Source organism: Danio rerio, chromosome 23, assembly GCF_052040795.2.
Source record: "Danio rerio strain M-AB ecotype USA chromosome 23, GRCz13ab, whole genome shotgun sequence".
Taxonomy (NCBI): Eukaryota; Metazoa; Chordata; class Actinopteri; order Cypriniformes; family Danionidae; genus Danio; species Danio rerio.
In genome coordinates, this window is record NC_141043.1 from 14,537,082 (window position 1) to 14,563,036 (window position 25,955).

A 25,955-nucleotide genomic window follows, 5' to 3' on the forward strand; every position below is an offset into this window, starting at 1 on the left:
GGATCTCTGTAAATGACAAAACAATAATTACATGAATATCAGTCACTCCATCACTGATGAAGAGAAAATCAACATGCATAGAAAATGAAATAATTAATATTCACTGATTTAAAAAAAGTATAACAGATAAAAGGACTAATATAAATTTCATTCATTCATTTACTTTTCAGCTTAGTCCCTTTATTAATCAGGGGTTGTGACAGTGGAATGAACCACCAACTTATCCAGCATATGTTTTACCCATTATATGTAGTCGCACAAATGCTCCCAAATATATTATGAGATTGCATAGATTAAATTTCGGATGCATATTTTTATTGAAATACTGGAAATGGGTTTAAAACTTATATCACCGTTATTAAAATAAAAATTCACCACGATATATATTGATATTGAATTATTGTCCAGCCCTATATCGAAATTTGACTCCCCGGACAAATCTGATTCCCCCTCGCTTACACGCACGGCCATCAGCGCCTGCAGCTGTCACAACGGTTTATCAGAAATCTTTTACTGATAATTTCTTCCGCAATTGAGAACAAAAACGAATGTAGAAGCCTTGTCAAATTGACAAGCAGTACCTGAAAGTGTTCAAAAGACTTTAAAATGCCAAAATGGAAGGAATTTATACCGCATTTCGAAAGTGAAACCACCTCATATTCACTGATTATAAGTTCAGTATTCATTACACGACGGCCTCTTTACATTTACATTCTAACACATTTAGCTCTGCATTCTAGTGTTATGATTGTTTACTAGGGCTGTAACGATACACCAAACCCACGATTCGGTTCGTATCACGATTTTTGACCCACGATTCGATTCGTATCACGATTTTTTATTTTATTTTTTTCGTGTGGGGTGGGAAAAAAAAAAGATTTTTAAAACTATTTTTAATTAAATAACATTTGAAAAACTTTATAAACTAAACATAAAAGAACAATATTAACTATGCAAATTATTAACAATATAAATAGCCATATATAAAATAAATAAATAGCCAAAGCTATATCACTTCTGTTTTCTTTGTAACAAAATACTGTTGAAAAACCAAACTAAACTCCATTGTTTAGATGGTTCAAGCATGTTGAAAATTATTTTTCAATCAAGTTCTCTTGCATAGAAAAAGTAAATTAAATAGGGATGCTCATTTCGTTAATTTTGCTAACCGACAACCGCCGCTCATTAATCGGTTATTAACGGTTAACTGGTCAGATTACTATTAATTTTATATTAAACAAATTGACGTGTCTATTTTGTGTATGACACATTAAATATTGCATTTTAAAATACTGATTTTTTTTTTATATATTAATAGCGGAACAGAACAACATCTTCATGCACCTGCAGTTTTTAGCACAGAAGAGCAGAATAATCTAAATAAAATGAATAAAATAAATAGGAATGCCCTAAATTATTTTCACTTAAATAATTAATTTATTTTACAAAACGAAAATACTGACTGATTCTTTTTAATAACCGGCATAGGCTTTTTTTCCAATCATATGTTTATTTCTTCCGTCAAATAAAAATCGCAGACTTCCTCAAATTGCTTGCTCCACGGAAAATATGCATTTATTTAATGCCCCGCTGTTATTATTATAATCACAAAACCTTTTACATTTTAATAGAAATCCTTATTTTAAAGATTATGTCCTGATGTAGCCTTTGCTTTCCTCTCTCTCCCTCGCGGTTCAAGTGCGCGCGCTGCCTGATGAAAAGACAACAACACGCGCGCATATGTAGACTTTTTGTAAACAGTTTGTTTAAATATGATATTGCATTAATCTGCGTACATGTTTTAAGCTGTAAAATAAAAAGTAAAGCCTATTTGTTGCGTTTATTACGCAGATCCAGGTCAACATAAGCGCTGGTTTAGTATCAACAGGTCTGTATCAAACAGCAATATTCTTCTTCCATTTTGCTTCTTTAGCAAATGTGTCTGTAGGCACGGGTTATACGTTATCATCCCGCAAATTAAGTATGCCTTGCAGTTAAACAAGTGGCCGAAAACAAGGCGCCTTTATGTTGACAAGGAAAAAAGAAGAGGCTCGGTCCTCTTATAAACGACTGAATCAGCTGGGTATCGATTGTGCAAAAGTGTTGCTGTCTGTGTTGTTACAATTGTAATATTTAATACTATTGTGATATTCAAGATTTGTATATTCATACAGCTCTGGATAACTTAAAACAATGATTAGACCTTCAGAGCGGTGTTAATGCGTCCTGAAGTAAAGCGAAACGGCTATAAACTCCAGCAAGATAGACTGATTATATGCAGAGCCATATATCTTTATCTCTAAATAAAGTATAACTATAGAAACTGTGTTTATTTTAACTGAAAGCTTCGTCGTGTTTTCTGACCTCACGCACCTGTCAGTCAGCACTCCCAAAGGTTCAAACAGAAAGCGCACTGCACGGTTACAGAAAAGTTTGGCTGTTACCTGACATCTGGTGAACGCCCATCCCTCTCTGCGCAGCCACATTAACAGTGTGAGCAAATCAACGTATATGCGCTGAAAATCCGGCCGCTTTGACAGCATTGGCAATGTTTCTGGCGTTGTCGGTTGTCAAGCGGGGTTAAGTTGGTTTTGTTTTTGATATTCCTGACACATTCAGACGGTCCCTTACTAAGAGCTCCGTGCGAGCTCTCCCGGCTAAATATTGCGAGGGCTTAAACGGAGCAGTGCTTGTAATGTCGAACGAAAAAAAGTGTTAATTAGCTCAACTTTTGCAGGCACGCGTGACGTTATTGGAAAGGTATCACGGGGTGGGTGTGTCGCGATTCTTCCTTATTACACCGCGACACAGGATCGTAGATCTGAGTGTCGCGATTTCGATTTTATATCGTGTATCGTTACAGCCCTATTGTTTACATTTAAATGCTTAACCAGCATTTAATAACAGTACTTTAAAACAGTTTTGTTACTAATTTCATATCTATAGTCTACTAATTTTCATCTTATTTAATATTTAGTAAAATAAGTGTAGTCAAAACAAAAGAAAAAGTGTAGGATTTTTTACATGATGTGAAAGACTTATCTATAGATATATTCAAAATGTCCAGTGTTAAATAATTAGGCACAATATATGTGTAACTAAAAAATATACAGCTGATTTAATTGTTATTTATAAATCACACAACTCTGGTGTACAGGATCACCTATAACAACATTGTATTTGTGACATAAAATACTGCGCGTTTCATATTTGCACTCAATGTGGTTCTTTTCTATCATGCAATACCTTTTGTTGTGATACTATTTAAGTGTTCCTTTTTTGCTCTGACAATGTAGCTATGTTTTCTATGGTTCTGTTTACTTTGTTATTTGCAGTTGTGCTGTGTATAGCGTAGGGTTGTAACGGTATGAATTTTTTACGGTATGATAATCGTCTAAAACAATACCACGGTTTGACGGTTTCGCGGTATACGGTATGTTACAAATGTTACAAAATAATAGAACAGTGAAGCAAATTTGACTTTTTCCAAATAATATATTTTTAGTTACTATAAACAACACCACTTACAATGAACAAATAAAAAAATAAGAAAATAATAAATAATGTGTCAAAGTCCAAATAAAGTCCAAATAAACATGGTGCAAATCCTCAGTAAAAAATAGATATAAATATTTACTATACTCTAAATAGTTACATAACGAAACTAGATTCAATATGGAACATCCTTAGGTTTTATGTGCCAGCATGGATATGGTTGTCTGTGGATATGGATTTGGATATGGTTGTCTATTGGATATGTTGAAAACAGCAAGAGCAGCAGTTCGTCTTTGCTGTGTCACTGTTTTGTCATGTTTCTGTGCTGCTGTGCATGCAAAAGTACTTAGTATGAGAATTATTTCATCTCTCATTCTGTGTTGTTCAAAAAGCTCGTTGTTGGTCCAAAAACAAAAGCGAAACCTATGCTTATTGGTTGTGATATAGCGAGTTTGAACCAATCTGGGCATGGAGGAGGGACAATGCATCAATGTATCATGTCTGGTTTGTCCAGAGACACAGTGACGAGCGTTTCTTTGTCAAATCAGCGTTGTCAAATTTTGATGACGTAACCGCACTGATTCCGGAGCCTCTGAAAGTCCGCAAATGATATGTGATACAGCACTGGAAAGCTGAGATTCTCCTCTTTATGCCAATCTTTGAATTGTATGAATCGGATCAGCGGATCAAAAGTTATTAAACATTTAAGAGCAATACTTATTTTCAGCCGCGGGCGGCTGTCTCGGTCTTTAAGGGTTAAAACCGTTGATATGCAATTGTTCATGGTATGATAATCGTGCACGTTCAAATCGTGGTAAACCGTCATACCGGTATATTGTTACAACCCTAGTATAGCGTTAAGCAGGGGAAAAAAAAACAGTACTGTTTTTAGTTATCAAATATTTTTTTCTATAATTTGAAATTTTGGGCAACAGTTTTAAGCAGGAGAAAAACCTGTGCTGTATTTTATCTATCACTGATTTTTTTGCTGCTGTTTATTAGTAAACAGGGAGGGAAATCCTGTTTGAATTCTAATTTGCTCAAAAAATGTTTAATAAAGTTTCAATAAAACCAATAATGTTTCAATAAAACCATTTATGGGAAAATACTGGATATATCTTATACCGTCACATGTTTTCCGCTACATTCATTCTTCCGTGGCAGGGCGCCACACTAAAAATTCATCTTGCCACAGCTAGCTACATTACAGCTTCTCATTCAAAACATTCAGTCGTGTTTTTTTTAAATAACGGGTTATGATCACATCAAAATGTATTAAAAGGTAGGTGAAATATAACAGCAGAAACTTTTCTGTAACCGTAGTAGGGCTGTGCGCTATTTGTTTAACCCTTTAAGGTTACGTGCCAACTGACTGACTGAATGACAGGTGCGTGATGCGTGAGGCCAGCAAACACGACGTTGCTTTCAGTTAAGTTTCAGTTAAAGTTTTTTCAGTTAAGTTTCACAGTTTCCATAATTATACTTTAAAGATAAAGGTCTAGGACTCTGCATATTACGACTTTATCTTGCTGAAGTTTATAGCCATGTCACTTTACTTCAGGATGGTTTAATACCGCTTTGTAGGTCTATTGGAGACATTTATAAATATTTCTAGCAAATCTAATAAATGTTAGCCCTTTTACACAGATCTACCAACTATCTATGGCTGTATTTCAATGACAAATGTGAGCGCAGTATTAAGTTGAGATCGCATTTATGTAGTACGAGCATGTGAATCTCTATGCTCGAGTAGCGATTTCCTCCGTTCGTGCACAAAACTTCTTGCACGCCCTCAAAACTATGCTGCTCAAGTGTAGATTTTCTTGTGTGCTCTAAAATAAATGCTGAAGTGCGATTTAGTGAGTTTATGTATCGAGTGTCTCCAACATTTATTAGATTTGCTAGGAATATTAATGAATGTCTCCAATAGACCTAAAGAGTTGTATTAATACGTCCTGAAATAAAGTGAAAGCAAGCAAAAAGTCAAGCACGCAAGATAAAGTCATTAAATGCAGAGCCATAGACCCAAGACCCTTATCTATAAAGTATAATTATGGAAACGGTGTTCATCTTAACTGAAAGCTACGTCATGTTTGCTAGTGCACGCATCACGCACCAATCAGTCAGCATGTCACCTTAAAGGGTTAAACAAATAGCGCACAGCCCTACTACGGTTACAGAAAAGTTTGCGCTGTTATAATTCACTTACCTTTTAATACGTTTTGGTTCGATTTATAACCCACTATTTAAAAAAAAAAAAAAACGACTGAATGTTTTGAATGAGAAGCTGTAATGTAGGAATGGCGGGATGAACTTTGGTGTGGCGCCCCACCATGCTTTTGAATATAACGCAAGCCGTAATCTGATAATGACAAATGTCTCATTCAAACAATTCAACTTCATAGTTGTACTGTGATGCTAACACTTTACTGTAAATTAACAACCAGGACAAATTTAAAGTCTGTTCAAGTCCACCATTTAAAGTCCTACAGGCGTGTAGACCTACACATCGTAAAACAACAACAGAACACAGCAGGTTTGTTTGAGCTCATGTCGACCATGGCTTGTTATTACATGTTATTACGGTGTAATGTCTAGGCTGTGTTTTTAAAAATGGTGGTTCTTTTGTTTTCATTTTCCTGCTTCTGCGAGGGACGTATACCTGTAAACCAATAGCATTTAGCTGCGTGACTTGCTCCACCTTTTGGTACCCTTTTTATGTGCTTTTGCAAATGGTAACTAAAATGTGGTATAGTACAGTTCGCTTTTAGGTACCCTTTGACAGTAGAAACATTCATAAAAGCGTACCGAACTGTATCGAACCATACCACTCAGTGGAAATGGGCCATATGATCAGCTGCACCTCAAGAATAAGTTTTACAAGTTAAAAATTTTTTAAAACAGTACATGTTTGTAATAAAGTCAGTAAAATTACTATGCAATTCATCGCCACAGCCCCATATCAGTATAATTATGAAAGAATAAGCTTCAATCCTGGTTTTTGGACGTTAGTGGCCCGTTTCCACCAAGTGGTACCATACGGCACGGTTTGGTACGCTTTCATGGCCTTGTCCACTGTCAAAGGGTACCTTAAAACAAACCGTACTGTACCACTTTTTGCACACCCTTTGCAAAGGGTACCTAAACATGACAAAAGGGTATCAAAAGGCAGAGCTAGACGTGCAGCTGAACGCTATTGGTTTACAGAGAAGCGTCACTTACGCATACACAAGCAGAAGGATGAAAACAAGCGACATTATACAATAATACTATATGCATCTAATAATGAGCCATGGTTAGTAGAGCTGTAATCGGGCCATAAAAATTAGGCCTGATTGGGCCCGAGCCCGACAGAATATGGCCCGACCCCGACAGTTGCGTTTTGACTAACAGCTCAATAAAGCCGGAACCAGTTTATAGTCTGACATTATTGAAATGTGCACATGCACACAGCTCTTTTGCCTTTTTTCAAGAATGAGTCATGTATATGTTTTAACATAATTTATTCGTATAGGCCACTTGGAAGTTGGAACAAAGAAATAAATTAAGTCTTGTAACATCCTAACATCTCAGCACTCTGGGTACATACACTTACCCTTTAAATTGGCCAACACACCAATGAAATAAGTCTTTCTTAACAAATTAAATGTAAATAAATTCTAAATTATGAAGGGTATTTGGCAATAACAAAATTAAGATAAAGGCTCTGTGAGATTTGTTTCGCCACTTCTCTTCACAATCTGGCCTTAAGGCAATGGTGAAGCTGAATATTAAAATAATAGCCTGATGCCAACATTAGCCTGTATAAACTACGCTGTCTACATTATGATTTTATGGTTTAATTAATATTTATTTATAATTTAAAAAACCTTTACCCACCAAGATTAGGCTACGTGTTTTTGTGGAGAAATATTATTGAATCCTCTGAAAATGGCTTTAGCGCAGTCCTGCTCTCAGCAAGAAGTGTCCAGCAGCACCGAACAACCTTTCACTGCTGCTGCTAAAGGCTGAGGCCCCATTTACACTAGTGCGTTTTAGATTAAAAACGGTGTTTTAGAATGAAAACGATTCGCATCCACACTAGCGTTTTACCTAGCGTTTCTGAACTGCTCTCCGTCCACACCAAAATGCTGAAAACGCACATCACGTTACCACACACAAACTCTCGGGCAAGCGCTGCAGCATTTCTACCCAGATGAGAGCTGTGCTGGTCGGACTGCTCATCAAGCATCTCCCGCTGGATCTAATCTCACTATATTTGCTAAACGTGATATTTAATTAATCTTGTTGGCTATATCTAACGTAGAGCTGCACAATTCTGGCTAAAATGAGAATCGCGATTATTTTTATTTTTTGCTTAAAATAAAGATCATGATTTCCTTATGATTCTGTATATGTAAAATAAAGGTATGCTAAAAACAAACATATGGCACAACATCAATAATAATATTATGTGATCTACTGATTTAAATCATATAAATAATATAAATATATAAATAATATATAATAATAAATGATATAATAATATATAATATTAATAATAATATATAATATAATGATATAAATAATTCTATTCTACTTATAATAATTATGATGTTGAATTATACATTATAAACAGACTCGTGCAGCCGCCTTTTCTTCTCTCCTGAACTTGAAATTATGATTGGCAAAATCGTAGACATGCTGGATTAAGATCGTCTAAAGGGTCGAATCGAGATCGCAATCTTTTAACGATTAATTGTGCAGCTCTAATCTAACAACATATTTGAAGACACAAAAGACATATCTTAAATATTGAAAGGGGGTAAAATAGGTGCCCTTTAATTACTTTAAGCCCCAAAAGTAAACTGTTGATCGTAGAGTTCCAGCTTATTGGGGAGTGTTGTGATGCTTGATTTGGGTGGTTTAACCAGCAGGAGAATGGGAACTTCGTGCATAGGGAACATACCACCATCTTCATTCTTTGTATTATTTAATTACTACTGCATAATCACATTTTACAATTTCAGCATGAATATTTTGTCTAAAGAAAGTTTTTTTTTTTCCTTAGGAAAATCCAATCTCATGGATGCTATCAGCTTTGTTCTGGCAGAGAAGACCAGCAATTTACGTGTAAAAACGCTAAAGGATTTGATTCATGGAGCTCCTGTGGGAAAACCTGCTGCTAACCGAGCATTTGTGACCATGGTGTACCAGCAGGATGGAGGACAGGAGCTTTCATTTTCCAGAATCATCATAGGTACACATTCGCACATTTTTAAGAAGATTGTTGTGGTTAAAAAAAAAAAACGAATGAAATGTCATTTTAAATTAATGCAATGAGGATTTCTGTTTCTAAAAAAAGTTGACCATTCTGTATCTTTATTTCAATGTCATTTTCTTGTATTTCACCCCTGGAGCATATAATTAGATAATTAGATAATTGTAATCACTGGTGTGATTACAACATTCAGTTTGTCAGGTCAAAATCAAATCACTTTTATTGTCACATCAGCAGCAGTATGTGTACTATGATGAGTGAAAAGCTTAGTATGTGATCAGCTTCTGAATTCAAATCTGTTCCCACAGGGCTTGACACTTTTTTCAGGAGCCGAGCACATCAAAGAATTTTAGGGGCGCAGTAAAAAAGTATATAATAAATAGTGTTTTTCCCTTATAAACGTACACAAAAACATCTTGTGATTATACACTTTATTACATTCAAAATGCAATAAAGTGGCTTTAAAATCAAGTAAAAAAATAAAATATACAATCTTTTGTATTTTCAAGTAAAATAGAACACTATACCAGATATGTCAACTAGGGCTGCGCAATTAATCGAAAATCCGATTTCGATTTTGGCTTCTAACGATCATGGAAAACCATTAACCGAGATAAACAATTATTGCATCATATACCGCCCCCTTTCCAGTTGCACACAATTGTTGCTCTTCAAAGTGCGAAAGACCGCATGCTTCTTAGTGTGTGTGTGTGTGTGTGTGTGCGCGGAGCCCCAGAAGCATGCGGTCAGCATTTGATCTTATTCGCACACAGACGAGCAGAGCGCACACAAATCTAAAGTCATGCACGTAAGCGTTTTAATGGTCAAATATGTGTCAAAACGCAGTGTTTAGTCGTTATTCATAATAACCCTTTGTGTAATAAACAAACGAGTTGAGAATCAAAAGACATGTGAAAGAGAAACTATTAAAGTGATGCGCAATTCCTGCTGCCGCCTGTTTTCGTCATTATTAATCAAACAATAAAAGGAAAAAATATCTTACTGCTCTTGACTGAAGGACTTTTGTAGCTAAAGTGTTTTTCTAACGGTGAAGATGCTTAAAGCACAGCTTGTTTCATATTTTATTATATTGTATTTATTTCTCTTTCCTTTGCAGGGTGGAAAATAACTGTATTCAGTTAAAGTCAGAATTATTTAGCTCTCCTGAATATTAGCAACCCCTTTCCTCCCCAATTTCTGTTTCATGGAAGATTTTTTTTTTCAACTTCTTTCTAAACATAATAGTTTTAGTAACTCATTTCTAATAACTGAATCTTTTTTCAAAATTCAAGCATTGAGGTAATTAGGCAGTTCATTGCATAACAGTAGTTTCTTCTGCAGACAATCATAAAATATATTGCTTAAGGGGGCTAATAATGTTGACCTTAAAATGGGTTTCAAAATATTTAAACCTGGTTTTATTCTAGCCAGAATAAAACAAATAAGCCTTTCTCTAGAAGAAAAAAATATTAGAGGAAATACTGTTAAAATTCCTTACTCTGTTAAACATAATTTGGGAAATATATAAAAAAAAAAATTCTCAGAAGCGCTAATAATTTTGACTTCAACTGATAATCGTTTTGAATAATCGTGATTACAATTATGATCAGAATAATCATGATTATGATTTTTCCCAAAATCGAGCAGCCCTAATGTCAACACTAAAGAATTCATTAAAGCTGGTTGAAAAGCCTAAAGCTTCACCATCCAAAATGTTTATGTTTATGTTGTGGCGTAGAACGATGTCACTTAATCAAAGCTGTCAGAAATCACAAAACATACTATTTAGTCCCCACTTATTTAACGTAAATTAAATTGCATTAGATTAGATTCAACTTTATTGTCATTACACATTTACAAGTACAATGCAACGAAATGCAGTTTAGGTCTAACCAGCAGTGCAATAGCAGCAAATGCAGGAGACAGGTATAAGTTATAAAGTGCAGTTATAGAAAAAAACTATGGTGATATTTACAGATGGATGTACTATCCAGAAGTGTACAGATAGATAAACATAATTACAAATGTATATGTACAATGGGTGTGTACATAATTACAGATGTCCATGTGCAGTGGGTATGTACAGTTCAAATAAGTAAATCAGTGCAATGTAGTGCAATGAATATGTGCAAAATTTAAATGTGCAAATGTTAAACAGTGCAGGGATTGTGAGGAGTTTAAGTTAGAGGAGAGTGGGGGGTATATTGGGGGGGCAAAAGAGTCCGTGAGGGGCAGAGTTCAAGAGGGAGACAGCTCTGGGGAAAAAAGCTGTTCCTCAGTCTGCTGGTTTTTGTCTAGGGGAGCCTGAAGCGTCTGCCGGAAGGCAGGAGTGAAAATAGTCTGTGAGTGGGGTAAAAGGTGTCCTTAAGAATACTGCATGCTCTGCGCAGACAGTGTTTTCTCTGGATGTCCTCAATGGCTGGCAGTGTGGTCCCTGTGATGCGTTGGGCAGTTTTCACCACCCGCTGCAGTGCCTTGCGCTCAGCAACAGAGCAGCTTTCATAACAGACTGATGAAAGCTGGTTCTTTTTAAGTTGCCTTAAGAAGAATAGGCGCTGGTGAGCCTTCTTGACCAGGCTGGAGGTGTTGGTGGTCCATGAAAGGTCCTTTGAGATGTGGGTCCCTAGGAACTTGGATGAGACGGGCTTAACGGCCATCCTATTGATGTGAATGGGATTGTTTAAGCCTTTTTGTCCCTTCCTGAAGTCCACAATGAGCTCCTTGGTTTGTTGGTGTTAAGAAGCAGATTTTTGTCGGTGCACTAAGTGGCCAGATGCTGTATTTCCTCCCTGTAGGCCGTCTCATCGTTTTTGCCGATTAGACCAATCACTGTGGTGTCATCTGCAAATTTGATGATGATGTTGGATCTGTTCACAGGCCTACAGTCGATAAATGGGAAATGAGTGAAAATATAAAGGAAGAGGAGGAGAGTTGAAAAAGGGGTATAAGGCAGTGTTTGAAAGAAAGCGGAGCGTCAAAGCAAGAAGAGTTAACTTATTAACTAGATGTGTAAAGAAGCAATTGACCCTTTGCTAAGCCCCACCATCCTTAGTTACTGTTGCTACACCTGTCAAGTTTTCACGCCTGGCCAACTATTACAATGTGTATGCGCCAGTGTCAGACATTCCCAGGGAAATAAATAGACATTTTTGGTGAACAGGTGAGATATCAGAGAAAACCAGACAAAAAAGGACTGCATTATGCATTACAGGAGTATATGTCATGTCACTTTTACAGACACTTGAAGAGCATGATGCACACTGAACCTGGACAAATGTAAACCCAATCAGAGTAATGTTAACCTATTTTGCAGAAACAAAAACAGAGTAATAGATATGTCGCGTTGTATATTGTAGCTATACTGTAAAAGAAAACAGTCAGGACTTAGTATCAACCTCTGCATGAAATGACAGTTGAGCTGAGCCTAGTAACACATAGTAAACAATTTGGGGCTTGCGTTTTCAAAATAGAAGTCCCACATGCATGGAAATTGAAAAATATATTTTAAATAACTAAGGGAGAAAAATTTTACTGTTGTATCACTAGAATACATTGGGCTTATTTAATGCAGCCTGAGGCATGCATGTTAATGATTTTTAGAGCTTTTTTATGATCTTAGAGCTGCATGAGAGTCATGTTTTCTTAACTGCTCTTTAGGTGGCATATCCACATTTTTATTATAGGACTCCCTTGATTATATTAAGTTAATAAACAGGCAATTAGTTGACTAATGGCTTAAATGAATGACTACTGGCCGATTAAGAAAATCTGTAGTCAGGAACAGCCCTAGCGATCAGTTTCAAGCTCAGGACAGGTCCTGAAAAGCATGACTGAGATAAAGGAGGGAAGTCCAGGAGTACTTCAACCGTCTATTGGAGTTTTAAGAAATATTTTATCATCGCCTTAAACAGTTTGGCTTCATCTCTCAAATGACCCAGGACAAGCTCATCAACAAATAACCTTACTCCCAGAACCCTAAAGAGTGAAATGAGGCACATTTCAGACCTGGTAGATTCAGTGCTGCCATTCAAGATCAAACTGAAAGATCACTGTTTTGGCAACTGAAAACCCATTTCGGGAGATGATAAAATTAGGGACTGATAATTATAGGCTGAAACAAAAAATTCTAGATGGATATTCTTGTCTTGAATGAAGAATGCATGCGAGTGAATGAATATGCGTGTATGCGAAAGGAAAATTTGTGTATGAATGAAAATGTGTGTGTAAGGGAAGTATGAGTGTAGGAGTGCTAAAATGAATTATGGCCTGTACGACCCCCATTTTTAACTGCACAAACAGCAGGGCTCGAAATTAACTTTTTTACTTGGTAGCACCAGTGCTCCCAACTTCAAATATTTAGGAGCACCAAAAAATTTTTAGGACCACCAGAAAAAATTTAGGAGCACCCACCAAAAATGAATGAGCACCGCTGCAAAAAAAAAAAAACAACAACATTAATAGGACTGACAAAAACCAGAAACAACTATCTAACTAATGCTGCGAAGACATTGATATTTGTGTGCAATAATTCCAAAATGAATGTCTAATAATTATAGAATATTAATGATGATGAAAATGACAATAATAGTAACAATGAATTACATTTCTCATTATGATACTGTCTTGAATGTGCATGAATTTAGGTTATCTGCTATAAAAAGTCTGTTACTTTATGAAAAATAATTGTATAGTTTGCATCAAACAAAAATTAAGCATTGCAGTAAGACAGCGGAATACCTTGAGTGAATGACAGCTAATATGAACCAATATAGCGGCAGGAAAGAGCGATTCAGCACGTTTTTACAAAAAATCAAAACAGGTTGCTATACAACCATTATCTGCAGTCGCACTAATGCGCCCAAATATATTATGAGGTCGCATAGATTAATTTTCGGGCGCATATGCGACCAAAATGGTTGCAATTTTGAGCCCTGAACAGGTTTAGACACTTGATTACAATGCATCGCAAACCCAAGATAAATACAAATACACCACAAATTTGCATGTAAATCAGTTTATTTCTATAGGCTGTTTATCCAGTCATGACTGAAAACTTGATTTTCTACAATGTTTTATTTTAACTGTTAGTTAAGACAAAGTTAACTTGGTCAAATTAATTATTTTGACTGCATGATATTGAGCAATACATGATCTAGACCTGTAGATTAATTTTTAACACCTTATTTGCTTTTGCATTCACCAAGCAGACAATATGATTGATTGCCCTTTATTACTATGCATTACTTGGGTAAGTTGGGGCTGCATTAGTAAAATAGTTTAATAATTGTGCAGCTGTAACACAGAGCGTGGTGGTTTTTGAATAATTATTTTACCATATTTCCTTGCTTTTCATGCTTTGTTTAGGTTCCTCTTCAGAGTACCGCATCAATAATAAAGTGGTGGGTCTGTCTGACTACAGTGAGGAACTGGAGAAACTAGGAATCCTCATCAAGGCCAGAAACTTCCTTGTCTTTCAGGTAATCAGATCTTGCTCCAATTACAGTTTTAAAACATGTTTAATTTATGTTTTATTAGTTTTTATAAATTAGTTCTTACATTTAGCAAAAATACGATAGTGGAAGAGATGTTGCTAGCCTTAAAGTAAGTTAAAATATTACAACTACTTTTTTATTTTACACAGAGTAATGGATAGTAATTGTTAGGTAATGTGTACTTTTTGAGTACATTTAAATATGTGTACTTTTAGTATTACTCGAGTAAATTTTTTGAGAAATATCATTACTCATGCCTTTAAATAACAATAGCATCTAAAAATACAAAGAAAAACATATTTTCCTGTACACAGGGTTTATTGTGCATATGAGGTGGAATTAAATGTGTTTCAAGTGGGGAATGGCCTGGATGAAAAAAAACTTCTTGTCTGGCTGTCTTGGTGCACAGTGCTTTGTAGCACCGGTTCATGGTTCGTGGTCCTTTACAGCAGCAACACAGATGCAGGGGAGATAGATAGTGACTATGTTTAAATGTACTTGAGTCATTAAATTATTTGCCTCAATCTCAATAAAACAATAATATCATTAAGGTGTTTACATAAGCTGCTTTTTGAATGTTCTTTTCATAATCCCGTTTTACAAGTTATAGCAATGGGATGCATTAGAAAACAATAAATTACATGAAATCCAACCTGAAGTTTCACACAAAATTTTAAGACATTTTAAGAATCGATTTGATCAAGTAGTTTTTACCAGATGTCGTATTGGGCATACGAGAATAACACATGTTTTTTTGCTCCAAGGTGAAAACCCTACTCAGTGTTTGTGCTGCAAAACTCCTCTTACTGTAAAACATATTTTACTGGACTGTCCTGCTTTTACTGATTCCAGAAGGACTTTTTATGAAATTAACTCTTTTAAGGACATTTTTGACAAAGTAACACCAGAAAAGATTTTAGAATTTTTATCATGTATTAACACAAAAAAATCTTATTTAATTTATGTTTTATTTTGTTTGTTGATTTTTAAATTGTATATTTATTGTTGAAAGATTCCTGCCATGAAGATAGCCTTGGTTGCTGACATGGCACTAATAAAAAATACATAACATACATACAAGTTATAGCACATAATTCGATTAGCGTCATTGCATCACCACACTATCCACCTTTTCTCTGGAGTTTCATGTAATTTTGGGTGTTTCAATATTAATTTGTTGACTTTGTGCTGTTTGCCACTTTCATTTTTATTCAGAAACATTTCATGCATGCCCCCCTGTGACAAACAAAATATTGGATGCCAGGAAATGCTGGAAGTGTGTAGGTTAAATGGAATTTTTGAAACTGCACACTGTATGGGAGAATCTCCACATTTCTTGTTAGATGCAGAGAATAGCGCTGATGCAGAGAACAGCTGTGTGTAGAGACTATCCTGTCACAAAATGCGGTGGAAATCTTACACAACGTAATAGTTTGATTAAGGGGTTTACATTCAAAAAACAGCATTTACAGCTAATCTTTCATTCCATTATATTGTAATGATATTAACGTACTCTAAACTTAGTAACTAAATCATTTTGACTAAGTTATGTCTAAGTTAAACTGAGAGTTATGCTGACGATACAAACTAACTTTGCCATCTGTAAACTTTGCCAAATCTCTAAAGAAATCATTTGGACTAATTATTGAAAATTTACTTGATGTATGGAACAAAATTGGGAAAATCACAGGTGGCTTTTTTTATATTCTAAGATATCCCCATTATGCCATAATGATGGTTTTACATGGACAACAAACTCTTTGTTTAAATCAGTTTATTTCTATTCAAATATTCACAGACATTTAGCTGTTTTTGTTTTTCCGATGTGTTTGCTAGTCATGTTGACAGAAGAGACAGAAAGAGAAAGCACTCTGTCTGTTTTACTAATTTTACAAAAACATATTGTTTTGTTGTAATTATGAATAGATAGAAATGAAAATAGACTCTTAATGGTTTTCAGATGTGTTTGTCTTGCCAATACTCTCAAAAATGATTAAGCTACTTTTATAGGAGTGTGATAAACCATGTAACCAAGTTTGCCAAGTTTGGGTTAAGTCAGTGAATTACTTGAGTGTCACTCAACAATACTTTTGTTATAGACCTTTTTCACCATTGATGCATGGTGGGTGCCATAGTGACCAGTGCCTTTCACCTGGCTGCTTAGAACTTCCGTTAAGAGTGATCATCAGCTAGAGCGGCATTTCTCAACTGGGTGTCAATACTGTTTTCAGTGTCTTATGGTGTGTTTTTGTGATGCAAAACTTTGATTTTGAAAGAAAGATGTGTTAAAGCTGTTATGCTGCTGTCAGATGTGGTTAAAGTGCAAGAGAAAAACACCCCTTCAATGTTTGCCGTCGGATCAGATGCTGAAATACAGCATCAGTGTTCCTGACTTGTCAGCCGTTATAGTGTATGTGCGGCTCTTTGGTGCAAACAAACACACACACACACACACACACACACACACACACACAAACAATACATCACTGCATTATAAAGAGCAAACCATATTACTGGCATGAAACTAGCAGGTATGTAAGCCATACAGTTTCCAAAAATTACCAATAAAAGTATGTTACTGATACTCTGATGGCTAATTAAAATGTTGATTCTAATCTGGGACAGTTATTTTTAATTAATTTTGTTTGTGTTGTAATGTTATGTTAACCATGGTATGCAGTTTTCTGTCATTTCAAAATGCCACTTTATTTTTACTTTGTGACACTTATTCAGTCAATGTTTTAGTTGGACAGTCTAGCGCATACTCTTTTTGATTTTGTTATTATTATAATTATTATTCCTTTTCTATGTTTTTTTTATGTCATAATTGTAAGATTTTTGTATTATTTTAATTGTTTAATATTCAGCATATAAAAAAAATATATGCGGATAAAAGTTTGCTCACGTTCATCAAGCTAACCTCCATGAACTATCCATATATTATTTTTACAAATAAATAAGCCGAGTCTGAGAGTTTTAGTTTTTTGATAGTTTATTTTACTTTTCTTGTTTGTAAAGGCTAAATACAAATAAAAAAGTGAACTATACATTTATTGTACTGTTTTAATATATATAAAAAAAGTTATAAGAGCCTGGAGGTATTATTTACTTTGCATATTCAATTTGCTGAGATTTGTAGGTACAGACATCTATTGTGTGCGTTCTTGGCAGTTTTTTTCCTGTGTTTTTAATATTGTCCATATCGATATCGGAATTATATCATATCGACCGAAATGAAGAAATATATTGTGATATAATTTTTGCCATATTGTCAAGCCCTAGGTTGGTTATATATGTGACATCACATAATGTGTAAATGTTCACTTAAGCGATGACAAGGCTCCATTTAAATGGCACAAGATGCCGTCTTACAACGAGGGAAAAATACCTTGCAGCAGTTGTTTTTTTTCTATCCTTTTAGATTGCATTTTTAAAAATAACCAGTTCAGGAGGTGGTGCTGATCGACAACAGTAATAGTTGAAAGATGTTAAAAGAAAATAATATAGATTTAAACTGAAATTTCAAAACTGTCAATATGTGACTGTTTATACACATCACTTGCTGACCGGAAGTTCTTACCATTCTCCTTGCGCATACACGCAAAGCATAATGGATAGTTTTGCATTCTAAGAAAAAGGTCTATAGTACTAATTAACTATAATTTGAGTAGTTTGAAAAACAGCATTATAATTTTGCTAGTAAGAACTCAATGACCTGTTTGTCTGTTAGGGGTCTCTTAATTGTTCTGGAATAAAAAAGGTTTTCTTTTTCCCAGGGTGCTGTAGAGTCAATTGCAATGAAGAACCCCAAAGAGAGAACAGCTCTGTTTGAAGAGATTTCTCGCTCTGGAGAGCTTGCCCAAGAATATGACAGATGCAAAAAAGAAATGGTCAAGGCTGAAGAGGACACGCAGTTTAACTACCATCGCAAGAAAAACATAGCTGCTGAACGAAAAGAAGCCAAACAGGAAAAAGAGGAGGTGGGCTCCTAGTATTGTAATATGTTATCATGCAAATAAATCACTTTTCCTCAGTGTAGAAATAGATGCATTTAGGTGCTAAAAAAGCCTGAAGGCAGAAATGCTAATTATGTTTTCTCCTCCTGTCATATGCAGGCAGAGCGTTATCAACGCCTGAAGGATGAGGTGGTGCGAGCTCATGTACAGTTACAGCTGTTTAAACTGTACCACAATGAATCAGAGATTGAGAAACTTAACAGAGAGCTGGCCCACCGCAATAAAGAGATTGATAAAGACAGAAAGCGCATGGACCGTGTGGAGGAAGAGTTAAAAGACAAAAAGAAGGAGCTTGGCAGAATGATGAGAGACCAACAGATGATTGAGAAAGAGATCAAGTGAGTTTAAACCTTCTAAAAATCTCCCAATTAATCTTAAGAACAAAATAACAATTTTTAATTGTTTAATAAATTTTGTAGTGTTTGGCCTCAATTCATTGTTGTATTTTACATATTAAAGGGGTTACAAAAGGCAGTGCCTTACAACAGTGTGTGTAAGTAAAAAAACAAACAAACAAAAAAACATTGAGCATGTGGAAGAAAACAAAGTGTATCAATTTGTGTAAAGTATGTTTAAACATCACTCTACTGAACTGCTGACAACAAAATAAACAATTTAAATAGAGTTGTGTTGCGTCAAACTGAGTGCTCATAAGAATTTTCACTTGATTTAGTAGTTAATATTATAGCCTACATAACTAAATGATAAAGTGTAATATTAAACGATAGCTTCATTTTGTCTATATAATACATATTTTCATTTGCACAGCCATAATAAACAGCAATTAATGCATTCATTTTGAAAATACTCTTATTTACCCTGACAATTTTTAAGAACCATAACAAATATTAGCAAAAGTTAGTGTATAAATGTATAAATTTTGCATTTTGTACATATCATATTATGCACTTTTTTTAAACTGAAATTTATTTTGTATGAAAAATGCATTAATTCTGATGTAACCAAAAAAGCACTTATAAGCACCCTGCAGTAACTATATTACTATGTAGAGTAAAACTAGAAAAAAACGAAAAAAAAAAAAAAAACAGCAAGTTAAATGTGTGTATATTAGTGATTTTGTTTCTCTGGAATGGGACAAAATGTAAGACTTTCACAAGACAGAACAAATGTCACAATGTCCATTTTAGGCCTTAACTGAATTTTTACCCAATGTCTAGTTATTGTATTTTTACCCTTTTATATATTGATTTACAGTGCATTTAAAAAAAATGCTATAGTACTTTTTACTGAATTCTGAAATCTTAAACAAGGACAAATCACAATTTAACTTTTTAGCCCCTCTACTTGCCCCTAGCCTTCAGTTTGTGCGTGAAGGGGTCATGACCCATTCACACGAGGCTTCAGCGTCAACGATAGACAGAGGACGTGTCTGAAGATGGGGCTAGCGCGATCGTCATAGCAGCATCAGCCAGTGAAATTAGTGAATGTCCCATAGTGAATATGAGAATGTCCCAACTTCTGCAGCGAGCAACGCCACTGAAGCGGTGCCGACAGATCTGCAATGCAGTTCGTCAACATCTGACATCATCCATTCAAAGCGAATAGGAAGTGTTGAAGTTGACGCCCTGTGTGAATGGGGCATCAGGGTTTCTAGATTCTCTTTTTCTTGAAACGGAAAGTAAGCGGAAGTGCCATACAGCTCTTTAAGGGACATTTTATAGGACTGCATTACAAATGAAGGTGTATGAGAAATTTCCCTGAAGGGCATTAATAAGGATTTTTAACACAAACAAGCGTCTGATTTATCAGATTTAAGATATCATTTTAAATTCTGTTAACAGTACCCTATGGCTTTATTAGACCAGTCTGTCAGAAAAGTCTGGTGGCAGGGAACTAGTTTTTGACAGCACATCTGGTATACCATTGATTCTTGTGGTTACTTCAATGATTGAGCAAAATGATTGTCAAAATCAGCTCTGAGGGGATGTTGAAACACCACGACTTGGGTCATAGGAAGTGATTACTGGCTTATTATAGTCATCACCTAACCAAGCAAAGCATCACTGTTCTGCTATTCCCTGTAGATAATAAATAAATATAGCTTGAAGACGAACAAAAATATTGAGCCCTAAGCTATAGCAGAATAAGGGCAGATTAATGAGATAAATTTGTAATTAAGTATTTTATTATAAGACTTTGAAATTTGTAATATGCTTATCGTTTAACATATCGACAGGGAGAAGGATGCAGAACTCAATCAGAAGAGGCCTCTGTACATTAAAGCCAAGGAAAACACTGCCCACAAGATCAAGAAATTGGAAGCTGCCCGTAAATCACTTCAGAATGCACAGAAATGCTACAAAAAGCGCAAGGGAGACATGGATGAGCTGGATCGTGAGCAGGGGGCAGTTGAAATGGCCAGACAGGAGTTTGAGGAGCGGATGGAGGAGGAGGCTCAAAGTCAGGGACAAGATCTACAGCTGGAAGAGAACCAGGTACGTGTGACAGATTGCGCTAGACTGGGAAAGGGAACATTTACAGCCTATGCACATTAATTTTGAGACTGCAATTTTTCTTTTGTTATGACTATAACAGGACTCGAAATTAACTTTTTTACTTGGTAACACCGGTGCTCCCAACTTCAAATATTTAGGAGCACCAGAAAAAAATTAGGAGCACACACCAAAAATAATTGAGCACCGCTGCAAATTGTATTTTAAGGGATTTATTGTATTTTAAAACAACATCAATTAGGACTAACAAAAACCAGAAACAACTATCTAACTAATGCTGAGATGACATTAATATTTGTGTGCAATAATTCCAAAATGAATGTCGAATAATTATAAAATATTAATGATGATGAAAATGACAATAATAGTAACAATGAATTACATTTGTCATCATCATGCTGCCTTGAATGTGCTTGAATTAAAGTTATCTGCTATAAAAAGTCTGTTACTTTATGAAAAATAAATGTATAGTTTGCATCAAACAAAAATGAAGCATTGCAGTAAGAAATATTTATTTTGTACTGCTGTTTATATATGCATGTCAGTTTATTAAATAATATTTCTGCTACAAAACACAAAAAATTATAATAAATAATTAAATTCAAGACTGAAAGCTGCAAAACAGTATCAGTATCCTAACTAATAAAAAATAATAATAATATACACCTCAAGTAAGAATAGACAAAATAAAGTAAGTAAAGTCTCACTTCTATCACTCTTTAAAAGTTTTGGTTTCAGTTTGTGTCAATTTAAATGTTCAGTCTGAGCTGATTTTCATTTTTCTGTGTTAGTGGAAAATCAGGCGAGTCAGCCGACCCAATTTATGAGCAGGTTGAACAGAATTCTTCCAATGACCACCGGCGCAATACCGCCGTCTGTTATGAGACGCAGTTTCCGTGTAAACTTAGTAAAGGCGAGCTTCTTTGGCGATGATATGTACAGTATTCTATTTGACTTTGAGCCGACATTTGCGCTGAACACGCAGTGAATGCAACGCATCGAGATTCGAGCGCTTTCTCCGAAAAGCACGTACTTGATTGATCTCAGCTGGCGGATGAATATGTCATGATCGCTCTCATCTGCGCCTCAACTTTAGGTGGGGTTTGCAAACCTGTGTGCTTTAAGTTTTCACTCTTCAGCCATTTGCATTTCCCGTGGTCATAAAAGCTCCTTCCCTGTCATCTGACAGCGGAATACCTTGAGTTATTGACGGCGTATATAAACCAATATAGTGGCAGGGAAGAGCGATTCAGCACGTTTTTAGAAAAAATCTAAACAGGTCGCACTACAACTATTATCTGCAGTCGCACTAATGCGCCCAAATATATTATGAGGTCGCATAGATGGTCAAAAAATGGTCGCAATTTCGAGCCCTGTATAACCATCTGCTATGGTTGCCCCATTATTAAAAGGGGGAGATCCTGCAGACCCAAATAATTACTGTCCTATCTCCAGACTGTTGGTTTTAGCAAAGGTCTCCGTTGTTATTTTCTATTTATATTAACGATTTAGGTCACGGAATACAATCAGCTAAAAGACACCTTTATGCCGATGACACAATAATATGTACAGCAGCACATTCTTTAAACCAAGCTGTACAGCATCTATAGATTGCTTTTCAAGTATTACAGTGTATGTTGCAAAATTTAAAATTGGTTTTAAATTAAAAAAGACTAAATACATGATTTTTAGCCGTGGCCGCACTAAGTTAACAGATCAGACAATAACAACTCTGAATGGTGTTCAAATAGAAAGAGTTAGCTTTTATAAATATATAGGTATTTGGATTGATGAGAGATTAGCCCTTGATATACACATTACAAGTTACTGAAAAAGCTTAGGCCAAAGTTAGGTTTTTTATACTGGTCAAGAAATTGTTTTCCTTATAAAGCCCGCAAAAAATTTGTAGAGAGTACATTTCTGTCTATAATGGATTATGGTGATCATCTTTATATGCACGCAGCCGCTACCCTACTAAGAAAATTAGATTCTGTTTATCATGCAGCAATACGCTTTGTCACAAGTGCAGACTCACGGACGCATCACTGTATTTTGTATGATTCCTTAGACTAGTTATTTTTATATCGAAGGAGAAAATTACATCTGTAATTATTTATTTTAAAGGCTCTTTTAGGTAAATTACCATCCTATATTTTTAATTTATTAACATTTCACACCAACAACCAACACACATGTATTCATCTAGCAGTTCCAAGGGTACTATTAGAACTTGGCAAACGTGCTTTTTCCGTTTACGCTCCCAGGGCTTGAAATGACCTGCGAAATCAGCTCAATCTTGACACTCTTCCGACTCTGAGTACTTTTAAACATCTTTTATACAACATCTTAAAGGACACCTGTAATTGTTTTTTATGAGCTGATGTTTTTAAGAATGGTGATTTTTGTAATTTTGTGGTATTGTTTGTGATTTTTATATGAAACTTTATGTGCTGCCTGCCATGTTGACCAGGTCTCACTGGAAGAAGAGACAGTACTGTCTCAATGTGATCTCCTGGCTAAATAAAAGGAAATATACTTAGCTGAAGATCATAACACATCTTTTTTTTTAATTTATGCAGAAATTCAAGTAATGCCAAAGGGTTCGTATACTTTTTCTTGCAGCTGTAGTTAAATTCATTCATTTAGCAGCATCACCCGTTGATTTCTTTAGCATGCTTTAATCGTGACAGTTACTCCAAATCATGTTGTTATAAATAATAGTATGTCAATCGCGCCATATATAAAAACCTGCACAACTTGGCTGTGCGAGATGGATTTCTAAAGCTGTGTTGCACCTGCAAAATCCCCCAGCTCAGACAGAGTCTACTCTAGCTGTGCTCAGTTACAAAAAAATGTTGTGCACTTCACCATCCAAAATGATGTTGCACACACCTAAAGCAGACTTCAGCCAACTGCATAATGACATCACATTCGCCGCATGCACCCAAGCAAACTTGTAAACATGTCAAATATAAACCAGCCTTTAGGGTGTATGTCCACTGAAGTGTTGCGCAGTTCTAAAAACAATTAGAACAAGTCCTATAGATGGAAAAATGTTGTCCTGCTGTTTCTGCATCCTTACTCGTGCTACATGATGCAGAATTGTTCGGGTTGCAACAAAATTGGTCTGTGTGCAAACACAAGCACAGGGTTTTTTTTGGTGGGGAACCTATCACAAAATAAGATTTTCTTTGTTATTTTTAAATTACAGCCAGTGTTTACTAAGATTTTTCAAAGTTTGGGCTACAAGAGGGAGGCATGGTAGGGGCCTATTGCTATGAAAATTACATCAGTAGAGATTTTTCTGTATAGTTTCTTTAAATGGTCATTTCAAGCTATGAATGTAAGATTTAAACTCAATGTCCGCTGAAATATGATTAAAATAAACTACAATATAAAAATGTAATGCAATTACATTGTTATTTCATATTTAGCTAACATTCTTATCCACGGTGACTTGGATTGGTTACTGTTTATCATCTTCACACCCCAAGTGCCCCTTAACGTAATTGCAACCTTAGGATTGAAACTTGCTCCTAGATTTATAATAGTTTAGATTAGAGCCTAATGGTATTTTATAGACTGGAAGTGTTAAAGACTGCTGTACTCTTTTCTTAAAAAATATTAAATGATATTTGCAACTTCCTTCACTACATTAGTAAAGACTGGATGTGTGGTGTAATTTATGGCTTTTTTGTGTTTAGGTTAAGGCATATCACCGTTTGAAGGAGGAGGCGAGTAAGCGAGCAGCTACCCTGGCTCAAGAGCTAGAGAAATTCAACAGAGACCAGAAAGCTGACCAGGACCGTCTGGACCTGGAGGAGAGGAAGAAAATAGAAACAGAGGTAAATAAAGTTTGACCATTTTTATTTTAAAATATAATTAGCAAACAATGTTAATTTGTTCTAATTGTTATTGATAGGCCAAGATCAAGCAAAAAATCAGAGAGATTGAGGAGAACCAAAAACGCATTGAGAAGCTAGAGGACTATATCACTACTAGCAGGTACAAATGCATCACAAAGCCACGCTTTATCCTGTGAACAACTGTTGATGGCTGTAGATCATGACTCTTTTTCTGTTTCTCTTCTCCAGGCAGTCTTTGGATGAACAGAAAAGAATGGAAGAGGAACTCACAGAAGAAGTAGAACAGGCCAAACGAAGAATAGATGAGATCAACATGGAACTTAACCAGGTAAACATCAGAAAATACTTTATATAGGGTTGGATGTTAAGCATTTGTGATGTTTATCTCAATATAGTTTAATCCTTATGTAGAGCTGGGTGATATGGCAAAAAATTATCACAATAATTTTTTTCATATCAGTCGATTTTGATATCACGATAAACGTAAAATCTTTATATCTATCAATTTTTATAAGATTTTCAGTATGCTAATGGCTTTGTGCAGCTGATTTAACACATTTAGTGAAATGTTTTAGCTGACTGACAATATAAATAACAAAATAATAAACAAAAGAACTATCCTAATTCAGCATTTACTGTTCAAGTTTTCAGCAACCAAAGACATTACAAGTTATTGGATATTATTGCTCAACATCAGAAAAAAATAATAAACCCGTTTTGGAACAAGTAAAATGTGAGTTAATGGTCACAGAATTTTCAGTTTTGGATGAACTCTCTTTTTAATGGCGAGTATGGTTAATTTAAGATGAAATATACTTTAATAGATTTTATTTAGTGATGCTAACGATTACTTTATGATATATTGATTGTCAATAACACTTTAATCAATAGACCTTATCGATGACTAATTAAGCATGGACATGTAAAGGTTTAGTTATGGTTTGCGCTGTGAGACGCGTCCATGCATTACATAATCAAGTGTGTGAAGTTTATCTTAGGCAGTCACCCTCTTGACATCGCATATTGCGGGACGCAGTTATGCGTAGATCTCCGTTATATCCGCGGATGTTTAAACCTAATTTGTCTGACAGACTACCACAAATAGGCCTATGCAGACTCTCATTTTACAAATTGTGCATCACAACGAAAACATGCGGGGAGCCTCTCCATTTACACAGCGAGCTTCTGAGCTCTCATCCGAGATTATTCTTCCGAGGTAACCCAAGAAATCTATCAGTGCTGCGAAAAGACTGTCCAGCTCATGCTGCTCAGACCACGCTTAGGTAATGAATTAAAATGAAACCGTGAAAATAGTTTAATGGATAGTTTTGGCGCAAAAGCATATTATCTAG

General features: G+C 35.4%; 1 protein-coding gene across 1 annotated transcript in view; it reads left to right on the top strand.

Annotated features, from left to right (window-relative positions):
• smc1al (structural maintenance of chromosomes 1A, like) overlaps positions 1 to 25,955 on the top strand; it is a 57,477-nt gene that overhangs the window by 4,172 nt on the left and 27,350 nt on the right. Inside the window, 8 exon segments of the mRNA NM_212810.2 lie at positions 8,546 to 8,734; positions 14,120 to 14,232; positions 18,024 to 18,227; positions 18,363 to 18,601; positions 20,461 to 20,719; positions 24,442 to 24,582; positions 24,660 to 24,742; positions 24,832 to 24,931. Coding sequence (NP_997975.2) covers positions 8,546 to 8,734; positions 14,120 to 14,232; positions 18,024 to 18,227; positions 18,363 to 18,601; positions 20,461 to 20,719; positions 24,442 to 24,582; positions 24,660 to 24,742; positions 24,832 to 24,931 — 1,328 coding nt within the window.